Here is a 20,342-nt window from a genome sequence, read left to right as displayed (position 1 = left end):
AACCATCTAGAACTTGCCCATCAACATGTTCCTGCTCCAGAGGCTAAACAGTGCCAGAGTGCAGCAGAACCATTCAGGTTGGGAAAGCCCTCTGAGAGCAGCCAGTGCAACCAGCAGCCCAGCAGCTCCCTGGCCATCAGGCCACAGAAGCAGAGTCCCTGAGGCTGGAAAAGCCCTCTGAGAGCATCAGGTCCAGGCATCCCTGGCTCTGGGAGCAACCACCTGCAAGGAAGCCTGCACACCCACCCCTGGGGCTTGGTGAGGATCCATGCCCAGATCACACTGCCCTTGCTGCACAGCCACTGCTGCTCCTCTGCACAAAGCTGGCTGGGGTCATGCCCAGCAGGGGATCTGCTGCCCCACTTCCTTCAGCCTGTCCCCACAGGGCAGCTCTCCAGCCCTCTGACCACCTTGGGCCTGCTCCAGCAGCTCCATGTCCCTCTTGTGCTGGAGGCCCCAGAGCTGAGCACAGCACTGCAGGTGAGGGCTCACCAGAGCAGAGGGGCAGAATCCCCTCACTGACCTGCTGCCCAAGCTTCTCCTCACCCAGTTCCACCCCCTGCCATGGCCATGGCCACCTCCCACCAGCCCAGCTTGCTCAGGACCCTCAGCCAACCTGGGCCCCTCCATGGAGGGGGCACCCACCCCCTCCCTGGGCAGCATGCCCCTCACTGTCTCCTCCCTGCAGCCACACAGCACAGGGCACAGCAACTGAGCTACAGCAGCAGCACTCAGGAGTGCCCAAGCCACTGAACTGCTTCACCCTCCTGGGTCAGATCCCTCTTTGCCACCATTTCAGAGGGCACTCATCTCCTCCTCCCAGGAATATTCTTTTCAAGATATTCTTCTTCAAAGCCCCTCCAGAGTGGGCCCCTCAGAGCTCCCAGGCCACAGCTCTGGCCAGGGCCTCCCAGAGCAGCAGGTGGGAGTCACTGGGTGAAGCTCTTCTTGATGAAGACGTTGGGGAAGTTGGCATTGAGCTCCAGCACCACTCTGTTATCAATCTGGGAGCAGAAGGACACGTCCAGCAGGGAAAGGTCTTTGCAGGACTCCAGCAGTTTCCTCAGGGCTGCAGGGCTCACCATCCTGGTCCCTGCCCAGAGACACAAACAACAAACTGTGAGGCTGCTCACACCTCTGTGAGGCTCCAGTGGCAGGAAAGAAAGTGCTGCTGGGACACAGCTTCTGCTTAGAGGAGTTCAGAGCTCCTGAAGGGATCCTGCAGGAGGGCTGCAGAGGGACTTTTGCTGAGGCTGTCTGGAGCCAGGCCAAGGAGGAATGGGTTGGAGCTGAGGCAGAGCAGGGTTAGACTGGAGCTGAGGAAGAAGTTCTTCAGCAGGAGGGTGGTGAGACTCTGGCACAGGCTGCCCAGGGAGGCTGTGGCTGCCTCCTCCCTGGGGGTGTTCAAGGTGATGAGGCCTTGAGCAGCCAGGCCTGGTTGAGAGGTGTCCCTGCCCATGGTGGGGAGGTTGGAACTGGAGGATCTGTGAGGTCCCTTCCAGCCCAAACCCTTCTATGAATGTGAAACAGTCACAGCCTTTGCCTTCAGCCAGTGCTGCCTTACTGCCTCCCACTGCCTGGGCTTCCCCTGCCCATTCCCCCTCAGGGCAGGATGCACCTCCAGAAAGATGCCCCTGGTGCCAGCAGCCTTCTGTGCAAGCAGGTGTGGTCACCTGTGTGCCATGCTCCTGGGCTGGCTGCTTTGAGCCACCACTTACCATCCCCTGAGCCAGCCCCTGCTGCCACAGCCCCAGAGCTCCCCTCCCTCTCAACCCTGGCACTGTGACCTGGCTCAGCATGCCCACAGCTGGCTGCTGCTTAATGCAGTGCTCCCCACTGCAAACCTTTCCCTCATCACATCCCTTGAGCACAAACTCACCACTGCCTCCCAGCAGGATCTGCTCTCCCACCCCAGCTGCACCTCTCACAACTCATTCTGATACTCTTCTTCCCACCACCCCCAAGCCTTGACACTGCTGCTGCCCAGCAGCTTCCCCTGAAGCCAGCCTCACTGGTAAACATCCTGCAGAGAATCCAGCTGGAGGGCAGGAGCTGGCCCCCTGCACACCCACTTGACAGGAACAGCAGCAAGCAGCTGGGGAACCAACCCCTTTTCCACAAGCACAGCAGCAGGATGGCAAACCCAAGTCAAAAGTGAATGCCAAAGCAAAGGCAGAGGAGCAGCAAACCTCCAGAGCTGGCAGAGAGGCAGCAGGAGGCACAAATGGTTTGTAGGCTTGACACAGCCAAACCATTCAGTGGGCAGCCCCTGGAGAAGTGGAAAGGTCAGGCCAGTGTGGGCAGGCACAATGGCACTGGAAGAGAAGGGCCTGGCAGTGGGTGGCCAGCAGAACATGTGTGTTTATGAAAGGCTTCATTCTCTCTGTCCTTTGGGAATTCTTCATCTCTGGAGAGGGAAATGTGCCCCCGGTGCTGCAGCCACAAAGCAGAGTGCTCAGGGACACAGAGCTGCAGTGGGCACAGGCAGCGAGTCTGGCAGCCTGCGCCAGGGGCAGCTCCCTTGGAACCTCCTCATCCTCCTGGCCCATGCTGGGCAGAAGGCAACTCTCATCCGTTCAGAGAACGAGTTGGGGTGGAAGGGACCCTCAGGATCATCCAGTTCCAAGGGCAGGCACACCTCCCCCAGCCCAGGCTGCTCAGGGCCTCATCCAGCCTGGCCTGGAACACCTCCAGGGAGGGGGCAGCCACAGCCTCCCTGGGCAGCCTGTGCCAGGCTCTCCCCAGCCTCACTGGCAAGAATCTCTTCCTCATCTCCAGCCTCAGTCTGCCCTCCTCCAGCTCCAATCCACTGCCCCTCACCACGGCAAGCCCTTGCAACAGGTCCCTCCCCGGCCTTCTTGCAGGCCCTGGCAGTAAAGCTGGGCGAGGCGGGGGGCAAGGCGGGGGGGGCGCAGGGTGGGGGGGGCAGAGGGCAGGGCAGGGGGGCACCGGGCCGGGGTCTGGGCAGCTGGGGGCAGGGCAGGGTGGGGCGGGGGCACCCCTGCCTCACCCAGGATGTCCAGCTGGCGCAGGCGGGTGCAGCCGGCCGGGCAGGGCAGGGCAGGGCGGGGCAGGGCGGGGCAGGGGCGCCCCCGCCTCACCCAGGATGTCCAGCTGGCGCAGGCGGGTGCAGCCGGCCGGGCAGGGGGCAGGGCAGGGCAGGGCAGGGCAGGGCAGGGGGCAGGGCGGGGCAGGGCGGGGCAGGGCAGGGCAGGGCGGCGGCGCCCCCGCCTCACCCAGGATGTCCAGCTGGCGCAGGCGGGTGCAGCCGGCCGGGCTGGGGGCAGGGCAGGGCAGGGCAGGGCAGGGGGCAGGGCAGGGGGCGGGGCAGGGTGGGGCAGGGCGGGGCAGGGCGGGGCGGGGGCGCCCCCGCCTCACCCAGGATGTCCAGCTGGCGCAGGCGGGTGCAGCCGGCCGGGCTCGGGGCAGGGCAGGGCAGGGCAGGGCAGGGGGCAGGGCAGGGGGCGGGGCAGGGCGGGGCAGGGCGGCAGCGCCCCCGCCTCACCCAGGATGTCCAGCTGGCGCAGGCGGGTGCAGCCGGCCGGGCTGGGGGCAGGGCAGGGCAGGGCAGGGGGCAGGGCAGGGGGCGGGGCAGGGGGCGGGGCAGGGCGGGGCAGGGCGGCCGCGCCCCCGCCTCACCCAGGATGTCCAGCTGGCGCAGGCGGGTGCAGCCGGCCGGGCAGGGCAGGGCAGGGCAGGGCAGGGGGCAGGGCAGGGCGGGGCAGGGCGGCGGCGCCCCCGCCTCACCCAGGATGTCCAGCTGGCGCAGGCGGGTGCAGCCGGCCGCCAGCTCCTCGATGTCGCTGTCGCAGACGGAGCGGTTGGCGGTCAGGAAGAGCTTGCGCAGGTGCGGCAGCCCGCGCGCCAGCGTGGCGAAGCAGCCGGTGCTGCTCTGCAGCGTGGGGCACCAGCCCAGGTCCAGCTCCTCCAGCAGCCGGCAGCCCGCCGCCAGCTCGGCGATGCCGCTCTCGGTGATGTTCTTGCAGCGCCACAGGTCCAGGCTGCGCAGCTTCTTGCACTTGGCGCCCATCATGCTCGCCACCAGGTCGTAGTCCTCGATCTGCAGGGCGAGGGAAGAGCCCTGCCAGGGAGCCTCCCGCGCAGGCGCCCCGGGGGCTCCGGGGCTCGCCGCTGCCGCCGCGGAGCTGTCCCCAGCGGCTCTCCAAAGAGCTCCGCGGCGCCGGGAGGCCTCCTCCCGCCGAAGTCAAACACGAACTGCCGAGGGGCTTCACACCCACGCCTCACCCAGCGCCTGGGGAAGGGCAGGGAGCACTTCCTTGGCTGTTTGCACCGTGCTTTACAAGGTGCTGCAGCGGTGAGCACAAGCACCTGCAGGCTCAGGATTGTGCCCACTCCCTTCTGGGCTGGCCAGCTGAGCACCTCCTCATGGAGGCCTCGATGGTTACCTCGGGCAAGCCAAAGGGACTGCAGCAGGGTGATGGAGAAGGCTCCAGGGAGAGCTCAGAGCAGCCTTCCAGTGCCTGATGGTGGCTACAAGAAAGCCAGGGAGGGACTTTTTGCAAGGGATGTAGTGATAGAACAAGAGGGAATGGGTTGAGACTGGAGAGAAGGAAGAAATTCCTCCCAGTGAGGCTGGGGAGAGCCTGGCACAGGCTGCCCAGGGAGGCTGTGGCTGCCCCCTCCCTGGAGTGTTCGAGGCCAGGCTGGGTGAGGCCTTGAGCAGCCTGGGCACGGCAGGGGGGTGGGACTGGAGGTCCTTTCCCAGCCATCTGCACACCCAGGACACTCTGAAGAGGCCACAAGCTGCGTTCCAGGCTCACCGAACTGCTCTGTGACCCTCGGCACTCATCTTGGAGCCTTCAGGAGAGCGCAGCAGAGCGTCAGCCTGGCCTTCCACACACCTTAGTGCAACAGACACAGGCTGAGCAACAGCCTGGCACACAGCCCCCCAGCACCCCAGGAGCTGCAGGTACTCACCATGACACAGCTGCCCAGGCTGAGGTGCTGCAGCTCTGAGCAGAAGTTGAGAATACTGAGCAGGGCTGTTTGCTGCCACGGGGGAACACATCAGAAGGAGATATGGAAGTGAAACAAAGAGAAGAGGTCAATTAGACATTAAAGGCTGCCACCCCTCTTCCTGAAACCCAGCTCACAGCTCTGCTACAGACACCACAAACACCACTTAATGAGTCCCTGGGTGCTGTGCCCATTGATTGGCTTCCAGCACTGCTGAGCCTCCCAGAGCTGCCTGCGAGGGGCTGCGGCCGGGCTCCTGCGCTGCCCTCCCCACCCGTGACCTACCCACTCACCCCCCACAGCACAGCTGCTGCAAGTTCAAACAGCAGGCAAGGCCAGCCCAGGGCCACAGAGGGCTGGTGGCAAGCAGAGGAGCAGAGGCTGTGACATTCCCTCCTCAGCTGCAGGCTGATGGAGCTGCCAACAGAGCTGTGCAGCAGCGAGCTGCTGGCTCGAATGTCAGAGCGGCTCCTGTGCTGCCAGGGATGCTGACAGCCACTGAGCACCTGTCCCTGCCAGCATGGGCACTGAGACACTGTCAGTGCTGTGAAGGCATCTCCCTGCCACCTAACCTGGCCAGTCTGCTCAGCCTGAGCCTGGGCAGGGATGCCATGCAGCAGGATCTTGACAGGCTGGAGAAGCGACAACTGCATCAGGTTCAAGGGGTCCAAGGGCCTGCAGCTGGCTCAGGCCAGTCCCAGGCACAAATCCAGGCTGGGCACCAGCAATTGTTTCCTTCACTGACACAGAGTGCAAAAGTGAACAACCCCCAGGATGTGAGATCCCTTCCAGAGCTCCTTCAGAGAGGGTGGAACAGGGAGCAAGGCCCAGACTCGGAGCAGGCCTGAGGAGCTGACCGAGCTGCTTCTGTCAGCTTGGGCAGGAACTGGGAGGCATCCCTCAGAACACCTTCCTTACATCCTCTCTGACTTCAGTCACTCCTTCCTGGGTGGGTGTGCACTGGGCCCACATTTTCAAACAGCTTTTTACAACCTAGAAACCCTAAAGGATGAAACAACTGCTTTAAAACCCACCCAAGCAAGCAGCACTGGGGATGCAACAGAAGGCAGCTGGGCAGGACCAGCACAAGCCAGGCCAAGCCGAGAGCAAACGAGTGCTGCCTGCACTCACTGTGCCAGCTCCTCCTCTGGGGCACACAGGTGCCCACCCCCACAAGCAGATGTCCTGCAGAGGCAGTGTCTGTCCTGCTGCAGCTGAGGTGGGGCTTGCATGTGCCAAAGAAGAACACCCCCTTGGTGCCAGCCCAGCTGGGCCTCAGCCAGCTGAGAATCCAGGTGGCAAGGGCCATGAAGATAGCTGTGGAGAAGGGCAGCTCCCAGCATCCACAGGCAGCCAGCCAGGAGCAGCGCTGCAGGAACCTGTCTGCTTCCAGCCACCTCTGCACAGCTCAGCTCTGACTCACAGCACAGGAGTGGAGGCAGACAGGCACCCAACCCTGCAGCTGGAACTCAGGAGAGACTTCTGATGCCAAGAGTGCTGTGCAAGAGGACCCAGGAGGTCACCTGAATTCTGGCTCAGTGAGCTTGAACCTGCAGAGAGTCCAATTTCACTTCCTCAGGCAAGCAGAGAGTCAAGTCAAAGGCACCAAGAGTTTGGAGCTCTGCCTGAACCAGAGGTAGGGTCTGGCTCTGTGCCTGCTCCTCTCTCACAGGACTGAGGAAGAGGCCTTCCAGCAGAGCCCCTGGAAATGGACCCCGAGTGCAGATGCAGCCTTTCACCAAGCACAGCCTTCCCTCCTCACAGATGGGCACAGTGCAGTTTGCAAGCTGGGATCCAGGAGGCCCAGGGGCACCTTTTTGCTCTCCACAGCTACCTGGCAGTGCCAGGGACAGGCAGGGCCTGGGCCCCAGGGGCAGAGCAATTACTGGATTCATTTAGCCAAGCTACAGTCTCTGCAGCTAACTCAATCACTCTTTTGGGGGCTGCTTCATCTGGCCAGGCTCTGTCCTCCCTCATGCCTGCAAATCTGCTTTACACCTTCATTCCCCCCTCCCTCTCACATTCCAAGCTCAACCAAGCTCAGCCCCATGAGCCTGACATGGGATCAGGCAGCACCATCAAGCCCTGCACTGCTCAGCTCTTCATCACCAGCTCAACCTCCTTCCAAGAACTCACTTTCCAGACAGAGGCTTTCCCTCTTCCTCTTAATCCTAAAGATTTGTACCCAAGCCAGTGAAATTCCATCCAAGCTGAAAGCCCTCAGACAACAGCTCTCACAAGTATAACATGACCCACAACAGGTTACTGCTGAAACCTCTGGAGAGCCTTTCCTGGCAGCATTAACTCCTTCATTGCCCCAGGGACAGGAGAGCTCTCACACTCACTGCTCAGAGCCTTCTGGGCAGCTAACATTTCCACTGTCCTCTCCTGCAGCTGCCCAAGTTCCAGTGTCCCCCAGTGTTTGCAGTGTCCTCACAGCTGCCCAGCTTCCAAATGCCCTCCAGTTTTTGCAGTGTCCTCCCCTACAGCTGCCCAACCTCCACATTTCCCCTTGGTCAAAGGTATCAGAGATGAAATTCCTCCCTGCAGCAGCTGCTGTGAACTGTGTGCAAACCAAAGCCCTTTGATGCACCCTGCAGCTCAGTTTGTAGCCCAACTTCCATGGCAAGACAATCTTTAACCATTCTTTCCTCCACACACCAGAGCCCCATGCAACAGAAAACCCTGCAGTAAGGAGCCTGTCAAGCTCTCCCCTGCTGTAACTGTGGCCTTGGTTTCCCTGCTGCACCATTTGGATGGCTGGAATGCTTCCTGCTGAGCATTACATCCAGATAGTGTTCATAGCCCAACCATCAAGATGTGCACTGCCAGTTACTGCACACAACAATCCCCCTTTGTTCACTGCAGTCTTCCAACCTATCAGTGCCAGCAAGGGCTTCAGGGCTGCTGTGAACACTGGGGGAGCAGCCAGTCACTAACACCATGTGTGAACACTGAGGTGACACCGTGTCACCAGCCTAAAGCCCTGCCAAGCCCACCAGGACAAAGCCCCACGACTGAAGAGGGGGCTGGAGTCAAGAGCAACGAGACAGTGAAGTGCTGAGGTCAGCTCTCAGAGCAGGGCACAACATAACTGAGCAGCCTTCAAGAATGAAAACTCAGTAATCAGAGCCCTGGCATGGCTCAGGCTGGAAGGGACCCCACAGCTCATCTGCTCCAGCCTCCTGCCGTGGCCAGGGACAGCTCTCAGCCGGACTCAGCCGCTCAAGGCCTCACCCAGCCTTAAAGCTCACCCAGTCCCAGCCCCCTGTGACGGGCAGGGACCCCTCCCAGCAGCCCAGGGTGCTCAAGGCCCCATCCAGCCTTAAAGCTCACCCAGTCCCAGCCCCCATGAGGGGCAGGGACCCCTCCCAGCAGCCCAGGGTGCTCAAGGCCCCATCCAGCCTTAAAGCTCACCCAGTCCCAGCCCCCATGAGGGGCAGGGACCCCTCCCAGCAGCCCAGGGTGCTCAAGGCCCCATCCAGCCTTAAAGCTCACCCAGTCCCAGCCCCCATGAGGGGCAGGGACCCCTCCCAGCAGCCCAGGGTGCTCAAGGCCCCATCCAGCCTTAAAGCTCACCCAGCCCCAGCCCCCTGTGACGGGCAGGGACCCCTCCCAGCAGCCCAGGGTGCTCAAGGCCCCATCCAGCCTGGCTGCCAAGCTGCCAGCCCCGCTGCCTACCTCCACCTTGGTGCGGTACAGCACCAGGCGCCGCAGGCTGCCCGCCTTGGCGATGTGGCCGAAGGCCTGCGGAGGAATCTTGTCACAGGAGGAGAGGTTCAGCTCCTGGAGGTTTGGACACATCTCAGTGATGACCTCCAAGCAGGTTTCATTGAGGAAGTGGCCACAGGACAGCTCCAGACGCACGAGCTCGGAGCCACAGACCTTCAAGAACCTGCGGAAGAGCCGGCCCCGCCCCGGTGAGCGGCAGCGGGGGCTGGGGGCGCCGAGCCCCCCAGCGAGGCCAGGGAGCAGCCCCACACACCAGCCAGCAGGGACTGCTGCCCCACGAGAGCAGCCAGAATGGGAAGCACCTCCCAAGGGAAGCACTGGGCAGTCTGCAGCCTCAGCTTGCCAGGGGCTGGGCCGGCTGGCTCCGACTGCAGCATCACCTGCAGAGGTTGGGGCAGATGGGCCCTGGGGGCCTTCCCAGCCTGGCAGGCTGGGACTCTGCCCCCATCAAGCCAAGAGGTTGGAGCAGATGGGCCCTGGGGGCCTTCCCAGCCTGGCAGGCTGGGACTCTGCCCCCATCGAGCCAAGAATGGGGCCTCCAGCAGCTCCCTGCTCCTGCAGACAGAGCTGCTTTGGTTCTGCCAGTCCCACTGCAGCTCAGGCTGCTGCTTGCACAGGGCTCCTGCTGCCAGGGCTGAACAGGGAGCAGCCTTCCCAAGGCTTTGCCTCTGCTGCAGCTGAGGATGAAACAGCTGCTGCTAACAGCAGACACCTTGGAGGTGACATTCCTCAATGACAGCAGCACAGGACTTGGAAGTCCACCTTGCAAGAGTTTCAAACCTTCTGCTCTCACTTCTGACTCCTCAGGTCCCACTTCCATTGGGCATCACTGTTCCTTACCCCTCTCACTTCGTGGCCCTAGCTTGATTAAGCAGATCCTGTGCCACACAGGAGGGAAAGGAGATCCCAGGGTGGCCTCTCCATCCCTGGAGGTTTCCCAGAGTCACCTGAAACCTTGACTGAGCTGGTCTAGTGCTGGGGACACTGGCACTTCAAGTGGGAGCCTGGAGCAGACAACCTTCAGAGGTCCCTAGCAGCCAACATTTCTCTGAGCCTGTGCAAACAGCAAGCAAGAGAGGGTCTGAGACATGAAAGGGAGACATAAGCCCCAGAGCCAGAGGGGTTCTGCCAAGCAGGGCCTTCAGATCTGCTCTTCCAGCATGCTGAGCTCTGCAGCTTCTTTAGGATCTATTTTACTGCAAGAGCAGAGCTGGATCTCACCCCCTGCACTTTGCTGCTCCCACACTGGCTGCAGTGAGCTCACCCAGACTGGCAGAAGCCTTCCTATGGCAGTGTCAGAGCTGAAGGACAATCCCCAGCCACAGACACCAGGGGCTGACACACCTTGAGCTGCCACTGCAGACTGGCAATGGAGGTCAGCACTGCCATGGAGAAGCACAGGGTGCAAACCCCCTGGGAAGCAGAGCAGAGCCCTCTGGATTGGCTGCTGACCAGCACCCAGGCAGCCCTGCAGAGCAGGGCAGTGGGCTGAGAGGGATGTTCCCCATCACCCCATGTCCATCCCCACTGACACCTCTGCCTCTGGTCTGCTCACAGCTCAGTGTTCCAGCAGTGGCTCCACTGCCACAGCAGCTGTTGGGCTAACTGCCAGCTCGCTCCACAGGCTTTGCCTGCTCCAGATGTGGGTAGAGATCAACCCTCTGCTCCCAGAGAAGCTTCCATCAGCAGGTCAGGGAAATGGTTACCCCTGGAGGCCCTGGGCAACTCCAAGCTCACCAGCTTGAGGAGCCAGCACCTCCAGAACATTTCACTGAAACTCACTGCCCCTGGAAGAGAGGCAGAGCAAGTCCAGAGGCAGCACCAAGCACTGCACCTCAGGGCTTTTTGGAAGAGGCTGCTTAGGAGACATCACACACAGAGAGGAGGAGGAGAGAGGGACCTGCAGCAGGGTGCAAGACAGGCATGCAGGAAAGAGAAGAGCAGCAGGAGGAAGGTGAGGAAGCCCCCAGGCAGCAGAGGACAGAGAACACTGAGCAGAGCATTGGTGGCACAGGCTGCCCAGGGAGGCTGTGGCTGCCCCCTCCCTGGAGGTGCTCAGGGCCAGGCTGGCTGAGCTCTGGAGCAGCCTGGGCTGGGGGGAGGGGTCCCTGCCCATGGCAGGGGGCTGGCACTGATCTGGAAGGTCCTTTCCAACCCCACCCACTCCATCAATGGATGAGTGCTGATGCCAGTGACACAAGGCACTGCATGCAGAGCTTGGTTTCTGCCTGCCACCATCCTTGAGCTGTGCAAAGCTTGGGGCCCTCACCCAGTGCCCCTGCAGCATCTCCTCCCTCTGCCTGTCCAGGTCGCAGCCTCCCACGCTGAGGCTCCCCTGGCACCAAGACCTTCCCCACAGCCCCAGTGCTGCTTATGCAATGCCTGCTGGCACAGACTTCCTCACTCCCTGTCACCTGTGGGGCTGCTCAGGTCCCCCTCAGCCCAGGCTGAGTCAGCCTGCATGCCATGCTGAGCTGCAGACTGGTGACCCTCCCTGCCAGCCCCACGGAGCAGTGGTATCAGTAAGTTAAAATACCTTCAGCTTTGCCTCAGGATGTTCAGCTGCCTGCAGCATCCTCTCCTCATGACAATACACTGTCTGCTGCAGCCCTTGCTTTAAATTACTCCCTAAAAGTGCTCTGCTTTATAATTTGGGCAAGGAGGCCTCTTGTTTGCAGCTCCTGCTCACAGTGAACCCTCTCACACCACCACAGAATGGGTCCACAAGGGAAAGACCTTTAAGATCATCAGGCTCCAGCACCAGCAGCTTTCAAAGCAGCAGAAATTCACACAAGCTGCTGCTTTGAGGCTGGCATCAGGAAATGACAGAGAAAACAGTTTGGGAAGGGATTTGCCAACAGAGCATTTGAGCAAGAGCAGCATTGGAAACACCCCAAAACCTGCAGGGAGGTCCTGAGGGGAGCTGCCAGGGTCAGGGCTGCCTTCTGTGTGGGGACCTGGGCCCAGGGTGTGTGCCCACCCCTTGCCATCCTGTGCTGCCAGCCCTGCTGTCCCTCAGCTCCAAACCCTTCCCCCTTGGCCTGGCTCCAGACCCCCTCAGGAAGTCTCTCTGCAGCCTTCCTGCAGGATCCCTTCAGGTGCTGGCAGCAGCTCTGAGGTGCCCCTGGAGCCTTCTCCTCTGCAGGCTGAACACCCCCAGCTCCCTCAGCCTGTGCTCACAGCAGAGCTGCTCCAGCCCTGGGAGCATCTCTGTGGCCTCCTCTGGACTCTCTCCAGCAGCTCTGTGTCCTCCTGCTGCTGGGGACACCAGGACTGGAGGCAGGGCTGGAGGTGGGAAAGGCAGAGCTGTGAAGTTTAGCATTCTCTGCATCTGAATATTCATTTCCCTCCAGACTCCAGAGAATTTGCAGCAGTGCTGCATGTTCAAAAGCCCCAGATCATGAAAGTTAAACCCCACTGCCATGCAGCTGCAGCTCCTCTGCATTTCCAGAGCACAGGCTTAACAGCTAGGCACCAGAGAGCAAGCAGCCCAGGGCTCCAGAGCCGAGCCCCCAGCCGAGGCTTGCATCCTCATCCTGAGCACTGCAGCTCCCAGGAAACCCAAGCTGGGCAGGAATGGGTCCACCCCCTGCAGCAAACTCAGCTCTGCCTCCTTTGGCTGTCAGAAAGAGAGAGGGCTCTTGGCTGGTACTGGAAGGGCAGGAAAGAAGGGCCTGAGGGTGCTGGGAGGTGCAGGAAAGAGGACCTGGAGTTCCCAGGAGGCACTGTGTGAAGGCAGCAGGGCACAGGGCTGCCCTCCCCGAGCTTAGGACCACAGAGCACAGGGTCCCAGAATGGTTTGGGATGGAAGGAACCTTGCAGACCATCCAGCTCCACCCCCCTGCTGGGGGGGGCTCCAGACCAGCTGCTCAAAGCCTCACCCAACCTGGCCCTGCCCTGCTTGCTTTGTCTTCCCTCCAGCCCACCCTGGACAGCAAGCCACAGCCACTTCTGCCTTCTGACGAGGCGCCCCAGGCCCAGAGAGGCTCCTGTGCAGCAGCAGCTCTGCACACAGAGCTTGGCAAGGCACTCCTGTAGGTGTAGCACTGACCTGCTAAATCCAGAGACAGAGATGGCTCCCCTGTTGCCAGTCCAGGAGAGGTTCAGCCACTGGAGCAGCGTGCAGCGCGACTGGAGGTGCTCCAGAGAGGAGTCATTGATCCTGGCCCAGTAGGGTTGTAAGCTGAGGTGGAGGTACTGCAGAGGGTCACAGCAATGTTGGTGCAGCAGCTTACAAGTCTGGGCCAGCCTACACAGGTCTGGCACCGTGAGGTGACTCAGAATCAACTGGATCAGCTGCATTAAACACAGGGGGGAGGGAGGGGGAAGTCACAGCTGGTCACAAAGCACTTGGGCTGCAGAGAGCTGCAGAGCACTGAAGGAGGAGCTCAAAGTGAAATCCTTTAGTTCAAAGTAGCTTCTCAAGGAACTCATTGATTAACTGTTAAGCAGCCCTGCACTGCCTCTCCCCCTGACAACAGCTTCACCAGGGAGGGATGAGGCAGAGCAGGGCAGGCAGGGACAGGAAGCTCTCCAGCTGGGAGTCTGATCACCCCTGCTGCTCAGCACTGGGCACCTGCTCCCCTGCACAGCTCCTGCACTGCTGCTCACAGCACTCTCAGCTGGCTGCCTCCTCTGCCTCCTCTGCCTCCTCTGCCTCTGCCCTAGGCTGGCAGCACGTCTGCAGAGCACAGGGAACAGCTCTACCATGGCCCAGTTCCCCCACACCCTCAGCCTCACTCCTCTGCTCCCTGCTTTGACACAGACTCCAGCAGTGTTCTGCCTCCTGCCTTCTCTCCCACCAGTGCACCTAGGGGAACCACTCAGTATGGTCAGAGAAGAGAGACAACAGGGAAGGGGTGGGCTGCAGGGGACCTTCAAGATCATCTGGTTCCAACCCCCTGCCACGGGCAGGGACACCTTGCCCTGGAGCAGGCTGCTCAAGGTCTTGGACCCCTGCAGGGAGGGGGCATCCACAGCTTCCCTGGGCTACCAGTTCCAGAGTCTTACCCTCACTGCCCAGACTTGCTTCCTAACCTCCAGCTCCAAGCCCTTGCCCCCCACCCTGGCACTCCCAGCCCTTGTTAGTCCCTGCCCAGCTCTCCTGGAGCCCCTTCAGGCACTGGAAGGCAGCTCTGAGGTCTCCCTGGAGCCTTCTCTCTCCAGGCTGAACAGCCCCAGCTCTCCCAGCCTGTCCCCACAGGGAAGCTGCTCCAGCCTCTGACCATCTTGATGGCCTCCTCTGGCCCCTCTCCAGCAGCTCCAGGGGCCTCATGCTGGGGGCAGCAGACACAGTGCTGCAGGTGGGGTCAGAGCAGAGGGGACAGAATCTCTTCTCTCATCCTGTGCCATGCAGAAGCAGCACAAAGTGTCCTGTGGATCTTACTGCTCTTTCATGAAGTCAGCTCTTCCTGGCTGGAACACTCCTGAGACCATTTGGCTCTTGGCTAGGGTCAAACCTGAAGGGCAAAGCCCCTTTTGCCTTGACCAGCTGGAATCAGCCCAGCTTTGGAATCACTCCCTCTGACCAGCACTGCTGCACAATGACTCAGCTCACACCCAAGCTAAGCAGCACACCCTGCAGGGTGTCCTTGCTGCAGGAAGATCAACACACAGCCCCAGAACACTCACTGGAGGGAAGAGCAAAACTGATCAATAAAGAAAGGAGAAGGGAAAAAAGAAGGGGGGAAAATGGGCAGAGAAGTCAACCTCCTTCAGCTGGAAGCAGAGGCCCTTGGGAAAGGGCCTCCAAGGCTGAGCAGCTCCTGCCCCAGCTGCAGCACCTGCACTGCAGTGCTGGGACTGCAACTGACAGTTCCCAAGCACAGAGGGAGCAAATCATTCAGTGAAATGGATCAGTGTAAACTGCAGGGCAAGGCAAGCCCAGCTGCAAGAGAGCCCTGTGGCCCCTGCAGAACACCAGCAGCTTTCCCTGTCCTGGCTGCTGAGCATTCCTGAGCCCCAGGCACCAAAACTCACAACAGAATCCTTGTCATGAGGTGAAGCTCTGTGAATCCCAGCAGACTGAGCTCCCCAGGCAGCACTTCAGTGTGCAGCCAGCTCCTGCCCCCCTGCTCCCCCCTTCCCTTCTGGAAGGGAAGACACAAGCAAACACTCCAGCTTCCTGCAAGATGAGGAGTGTGCCTTCCTACTCAGCTCCACATTTAGCAGCTGCATCCCAGCCACGAGCTGCAGCCCCTCAGGAGGTGCAGCTTCCACCCCAGTGCCAGCACTCACTGCTTGCTTACACTCCCCAGCTCCCCTCCTCCTCCTTCCTCCCCCCTCTGCAAACACCCCAGGCTGTGTGTCTCTGCAGGTGCCTGGGACCCTCACCTCAGAGGCTCAGTGCAGGCATTCCAACAGGACAGCAAGCAGCAGAGAAAGAAGGGCTTGAGAATACAGAGAAGTATGCAGCCCTCAGGCAGCTGGGTGCTGGCCTGCACCACCAGCAGTGTGGGCAGGAGAGGGGATGCTGCCCCTTGGCTCAGACCTCACCTCCAATCCTGCCTCCAGCTCTGTGTCCCCAGCAGGAGAAGGGCACAGAGCTGCTGGAGAGAGTCCAGAGGAGGCCACAGAGATGCTCCCAGGGCTGGAGCAGCTCTGCTGTGAGCACAGGCTGAGGGAGCTGGGGAAGAGGAGGAGGCTCCAGGGGGACCTCAGAGCTGCCTGCCAGGACCTGAAGGCATCCTGCAGGAAGGCTGCAGAGAGACTTTGGCTGAGGGGGTCTGGAGCCAGGCCCAGGGGGAATGGTTTGGAGCTGAGGCAGAGCAGGGTTAGAGTGGAGCTGAGGCAGAAGTTGTTCAGTAGCAGGGTGCTGAGACTCTGGCACAGGCTGCCCAGGGAGGCTGTGGCTGCCTCTTGCCTGGGGGTGTTCAAGGCCAGGCTGGATGAGGTCCTGAGCAGCTGAGTCTGGTTGAGAGCTGTCCCTGCCCATGGAGGAGGTTGGAGCAGATGAGCTCTGAGGTCCCTTCCAACCTGGGCCCTTCTGTGACAGCAGTGCCTCAGTGTCCCTTGGCACCACCTGCTGACTTCAGGGAGTGCTTCCCAACAGCCAGGCTGGTGCAGCCTTCCACACCTGGGATGACATCTCTTCCCACAGGAGGGTCCCCTCAGGAACAGCAAGCTTCCCTCATTGTGTGCTGAAATCCTGCTGCCTCATCACAGCCAGGAGGAAACATGCCAGCCTCCTCCACCCCCACAATGACACTGGGACATGAAGTCCTTTTCTTCTGGCTTTTGATGAGACACAGATAAGAGGTTCCCAACCTTCAGGCTAATAGCCATTAATCCCTGGCAGTCTGGAGTCTGCTGTCTGTCAGAAATCTACCCCTGGTGTCTGTGTGTCCTAGCAGGAAGCACAACTTGACACCATAATGAGTCTGTGACATGCTGGGCTGTGCCACAGCCTGCTCATGGGCACTCCAAGAATGCTGCTTCCAAAACTCACTCAGGATCTTGACAGGCTTGGGAAGAGTGCCAGTGCCAGCTGCAGGAGGCTCAACCAGCCCCAGGGCAAGGGCCTGCAGCTGGCTCAGGCCAGTCCCAGGCACAACCCCAACCTCAGTGCCTTTCAGGAGAGGTGAAGACAAGTAGCTGTGTCTCATTCCTCCTCTCACTGGGGCTCCCAGCCTCCACACACAGCTACAGCCCACTGAGGAGGTCCTCCCTGCACACAGCTCCCTGCAGCCACACTTCACCACTCAGGGAAGAGAGCACTGATCTGCAGTGCCTCTGAGCACAGCTGTGAGTGCCCTGCTGCCAGGCTCTCTGCAGGGAGGCACTGCTGCTCAGCTGCTCCCTGGGCTGATGGCACAGCAGGGACAGCAGCAAACCCCAAGGCAGGAGTGCACACAAGTCCAGCCCCAAGAGTGCCTGAGCTGTGACATGACTCAACCTTAGCTGGCAAAAGCTCCTTTCACAGTAAGAAGGAAGCCCCAAGGACAAAGCTGTGGGGCTTGGGAGAAGAGGGAGCAGTACAGGAACTCTCAGCCATCTCCACTCAAACATCTTGAGCTGATCCTTTCACACCTCCTTTAGAAATACCCTTCACAAGAGTGAGGACTGGGAGTGGAAGGCTGCCAGAAGTTCAGGGTAAGACAGAACTCCCAGGAGAGCTGCTGCAGAAGCTGTGTGAGTGGGCAGAAGCCTGAGAAGCAGAAGTGCAGGCAGCCTGCAGCTGGGGGCTGGGGAAGCTCCAGCCTGGGACTGGGCAGAGCCAGCTCAGGGCTGACTGCACCCTGAGAGGAATGCAAGGGGCTCAGGGTGGGAGAGCCCCCAGGCTGGGGCTGGGCAGCACCCCTGCAGCTGGGGGCACACACTGGGCACACACTGGGCACACACTGGGCACACTCTGCCTCTCTTACCTCATAAGGCAGCTTGTCAAAGTATCCATTGGTTGGCCACTCCCTGAGGGTGACCATGCTGAGCTGCTTGCTGAGGGGCTCCTCGTCACAGCCACACCTCTCCTCATCCTCCTCTTCATCCAGATCACTCATGTCAACCAGGGAGGCCTTCAGAGACAGCACAGGCCTCTCCTTCACCCCGTGCAGGATGACTGCATCCAGCTCTGTGTAGTAGTCCAGCAGGGAGCTGTTCACCTCCAGCCTGATCAGGTTGGTAGGGAAGTTGATCTGCTTGATGCAGGGGGTGAACTGCCGAGCCTGGGGGCTGCTCACCTTGCTGGGTGCCTCTGACCAAAGGACTTCCCATCTGTCAGACAGACATGGCACACAAGGGGTTAACAGCCAGGCTACTGAAGCAGCTCCCGAGGTTGGAGCAGAGGAGCTCTGAGCTCCCTTCCAAGCTGAGCCACTCCAGGCCTCCACGAAGGTCTCAGGCTCTGCACTGCCAGGCAGGGGGGGCTGAGGGGCAGCAGCAGCTGCAGCAGTTCCTCTGCTGGCTTGAAGAAAATGAGGACTTTAACTCAAGTTTTTCCAGCTTTAATGGGCTGGCTCTCCCCTTAGATGCCTCTCCAGCTGGAGCAGCCAGCAGCTCCTCCTGCTCAAGGTCCTGCTGTCAAGGCCTCCACTCCCTCTCTGCTAACAAAGGGATACCAAACCTGCCATTTGCTCTCCCTCCCCACAAAGGGGAAAACCTCACCTGGTATCTCCAGGCTGAGCTGTGTGCTTGCAAGGCTGCTGTCAGGGGGCAACATATTTACTGCTTGTTTGGTTTGTTACTGCCCTAAGCTTGTTAATGGCTGAGGAGCTGCCTGAGCAGGCTGAGGGAAACAGCTCACAGGAAAGGCTCTTGGGAGAAGGGGCTCAGAGGAGAGGTAATCAGCTGGCTGTCCAGTGAGACAAGATCCCCCTGTGCCTGCAGGCTGCTGAGAGGCCCTGCACTGTCAAATTGAGACTGGTGTGGAAAGTGAAGCAAGCTCTGAGTGCCACTTGAGCACCAAAAGACAAATGCCCTTGACCCAAGGAGCTCATGGCTGTGCCTCAAGGGAAACCTGGAGGCAGGCCACCAAGGAGAGCAGAGACTCAGGGAATGTGGCCTCAGCTTTGCTGGGATCCCACACTCTGCAACAGTTCTGGGGCTGAAAGCTCCAAATTCAACACACACAAACCCTGGGCCTGCCAGCAGCCAACCAGCAGGGGCAGCAGGATGTGCCAGGAGGGCTGACACTGGAGAAGCCATTAGGGAAGCACCAAGGGGAAGCCCTGTGGGTCAATGAGGAGGAAAAGCAGCAGGAAGGAAAGCAGTTTCCCCATCACAGCAGCCAGCTGTGTCTTAGCCATCAGCCTCACCCACTGTGGGAAACAAGCTGCTCATGGCTGGCTTCAGCTCACCCCCCTCTCAGGCACAGTGTCCCTGGCATGCCTGTGTGGAGCTCTGCCCAAAGGGGGACTCACTCTTGTCACCAGCCCAGTGGCAGGCACAGCACAGCACAAGGCAGCATCTCCTCACTAGGAGCTCCACATCTCAGTGCCACCCTGTCACTCCCCACATCCCCATCCTCCCCAACAGGAACCTCAGCAGGAGCTCCTACTATGAGGGAAACCAAGAGGCTCCAAGCAGCTTCTCCTAGTTTAAAACCAGGAGGATGAAATCAGCCTCTCCTGGTTTATGAAGCAAGTGTGACCATGAAGAGCAGCCCAACAGAAAAGATCAGACAAATGGCATCATCTCTGTCCACCCTTCTGAGCTTCTGGCTTTGGCCTCTGCCCCATGTGGGCAGGCAGAGTGCTGACTCTACTACACACACAGCCCAAAGCACCCAGAGAGCTTCTGGCTACTTGAAGCAGGGTGGCAGCAGCCAGGGATGCTCAGCCTTTTCTTACTGGAGAAAGCACAGCTCAGAGCTGCCACCTCCAAACTGCATTTGTTACTAGGACCTGCTTTAATTCCTACCAGAACACTCCACACCTCTTAAGCTGTTATGAAGAGCAGGAGGAGGGAGACTCCCTTTTAACAAGGAGTCCCATGGCAAGGACAGGAGGTGAGGGGGACAAGTTACAGCTGGGGAGATTCCACTGGACTCCAGGAGACAAGGTTTCCCCATGAGCACAGCTGGACACTGGAATCATCTCCCAAGGGAAGCAGTGGAGTCTCCTGCACTGGGCAGTTTGAGGCCTCAGGGAGCTGGGCCAGCTCATTCCACCTCCACTGTCCCCTGGAAAGCTTGGAGCAGGTGGCCCTTGGGGTCCCCTCCAGCCTGGCATTGTGGGCTCGTGTCACCACAGCTGAAAACATGCAGGAAAGGGGAAGGTACTCCTGGGTCAGACACAGAGCAGGGGAACAGCAGGCAGCAAGGCTGTGCCCAGCACCGCCTGCAGCAGGAGGGCGAGCGGGCCGCGGGTACCTGACTTCGGCCGGCGGGTTCTGCGAGTAAGGGTTTGCAGAGCAGGCCAAGATCCTGACTATGGCTCCAGGGTGGTAGGTTTCCAGCACGTGCACTGCAGTGGGGTACACTGGCTCCTCGAAGGCCAGCTCCACGTAGTCCTGGCTGCAGAAGGAGGGGGGGGTCCTGTGGAAGGGCAGGCGGGCGCTGGGGCAGCGGTCCCACCAGGTGCCGTAGGTGCGGAACACCGCGGTCTGGGTGAAGTCCCCGGAGCTGGGGTAGACGTTGGGGATGCCTGCCAGGTTCCACATGGTGTAGGACATGCTGTTCTCACTGCCATAGTGAGAGCTGAAATCCAGCACCTCCTTGGCATACTGAACCATCTCCACGTTGAGGGGCAAAGCCCTGGCGCTGGACTCCATGGCCCTCCGGCTGTTCATCTCCCCCCTGCTGGCCGCCCGCGCCCGGCGCCGCAGGCACATGTAGTAGAACATGCTCAGGGCTGTGAGCATGGGAAACACCGCTGGCATCTGTGCTCAGGAGGGTGCACCGGCTCAGGAGGCCTGCCTGGGCTGCACCAGCTGCTTGTGGTGTGCTGCAGAAGAGCTGAGGAAGAGAGAACGAATCACCAAAGGGCTCCTTGGGAGGCAAACTGCTGGCTCTCTGCCCCCAGGCACTGCTATTCACATCACTTCTGCTCCCATTTCCCCTGTCCAAACAGCAATAAACACTGATTTTGAACAATTAGTAGTTGGAAGCTACCAACTGTGGCTTCCCACGTCCTGTATTTAAAACAGAGAGAGAAAACTCGGGAGGAAGGCAGCCTGTTGGGACAGGGCGAGGGGGGACG

At 60.3% G+C, this 20,342-nt stretch overlaps 1 protein-coding gene across 1 annotated transcript; it reads right to left on the bottom strand.

The window, feature by feature from the left end:
- Positions 1 to 353: 353 nt before the first annotated feature.
- Positions 354 to 20,071, bottom strand: FBXL4 (F-box and leucine rich repeat protein 4). Its single transcript, XM_054174129.1, has 7 exons — positions 19,514 to 20,071; positions 17,073 to 17,418; positions 12,761 to 13,005; positions 8,659 to 8,872; positions 4,939 to 5,010; positions 3,748 to 4,060; positions 354 to 1,093 (listed from the first exon to the last, which is right to left on the bottom strand). Exons 1-7 carry the CDS (start codon positions 20,020 to 20,022, stop codon positions 930 to 932), a joined length of 1,863 nt encoding a protein of 620 aa, XP_054030104.1. The 5' UTR covers positions 20,023 to 20,071; the 3' UTR covers positions 354 to 929.
- Between the last annotated feature and the right edge of the window lie 271 nt (positions 20,072 to 20,342).

The sequence above is a fragment of the Dryobates pubescens genome, chromosome 28 (assembly GCF_014839835.1).
Source record: "Dryobates pubescens isolate bDryPub1 chromosome 28, bDryPub1.pri, whole genome shotgun sequence".
NCBI lineage: Eukaryota > Metazoa > Chordata > Aves > Piciformes > Picidae > Dryobates > Dryobates pubescens.
This window is presented reverse-complemented; position numbering and strand designations above follow the sequence as displayed.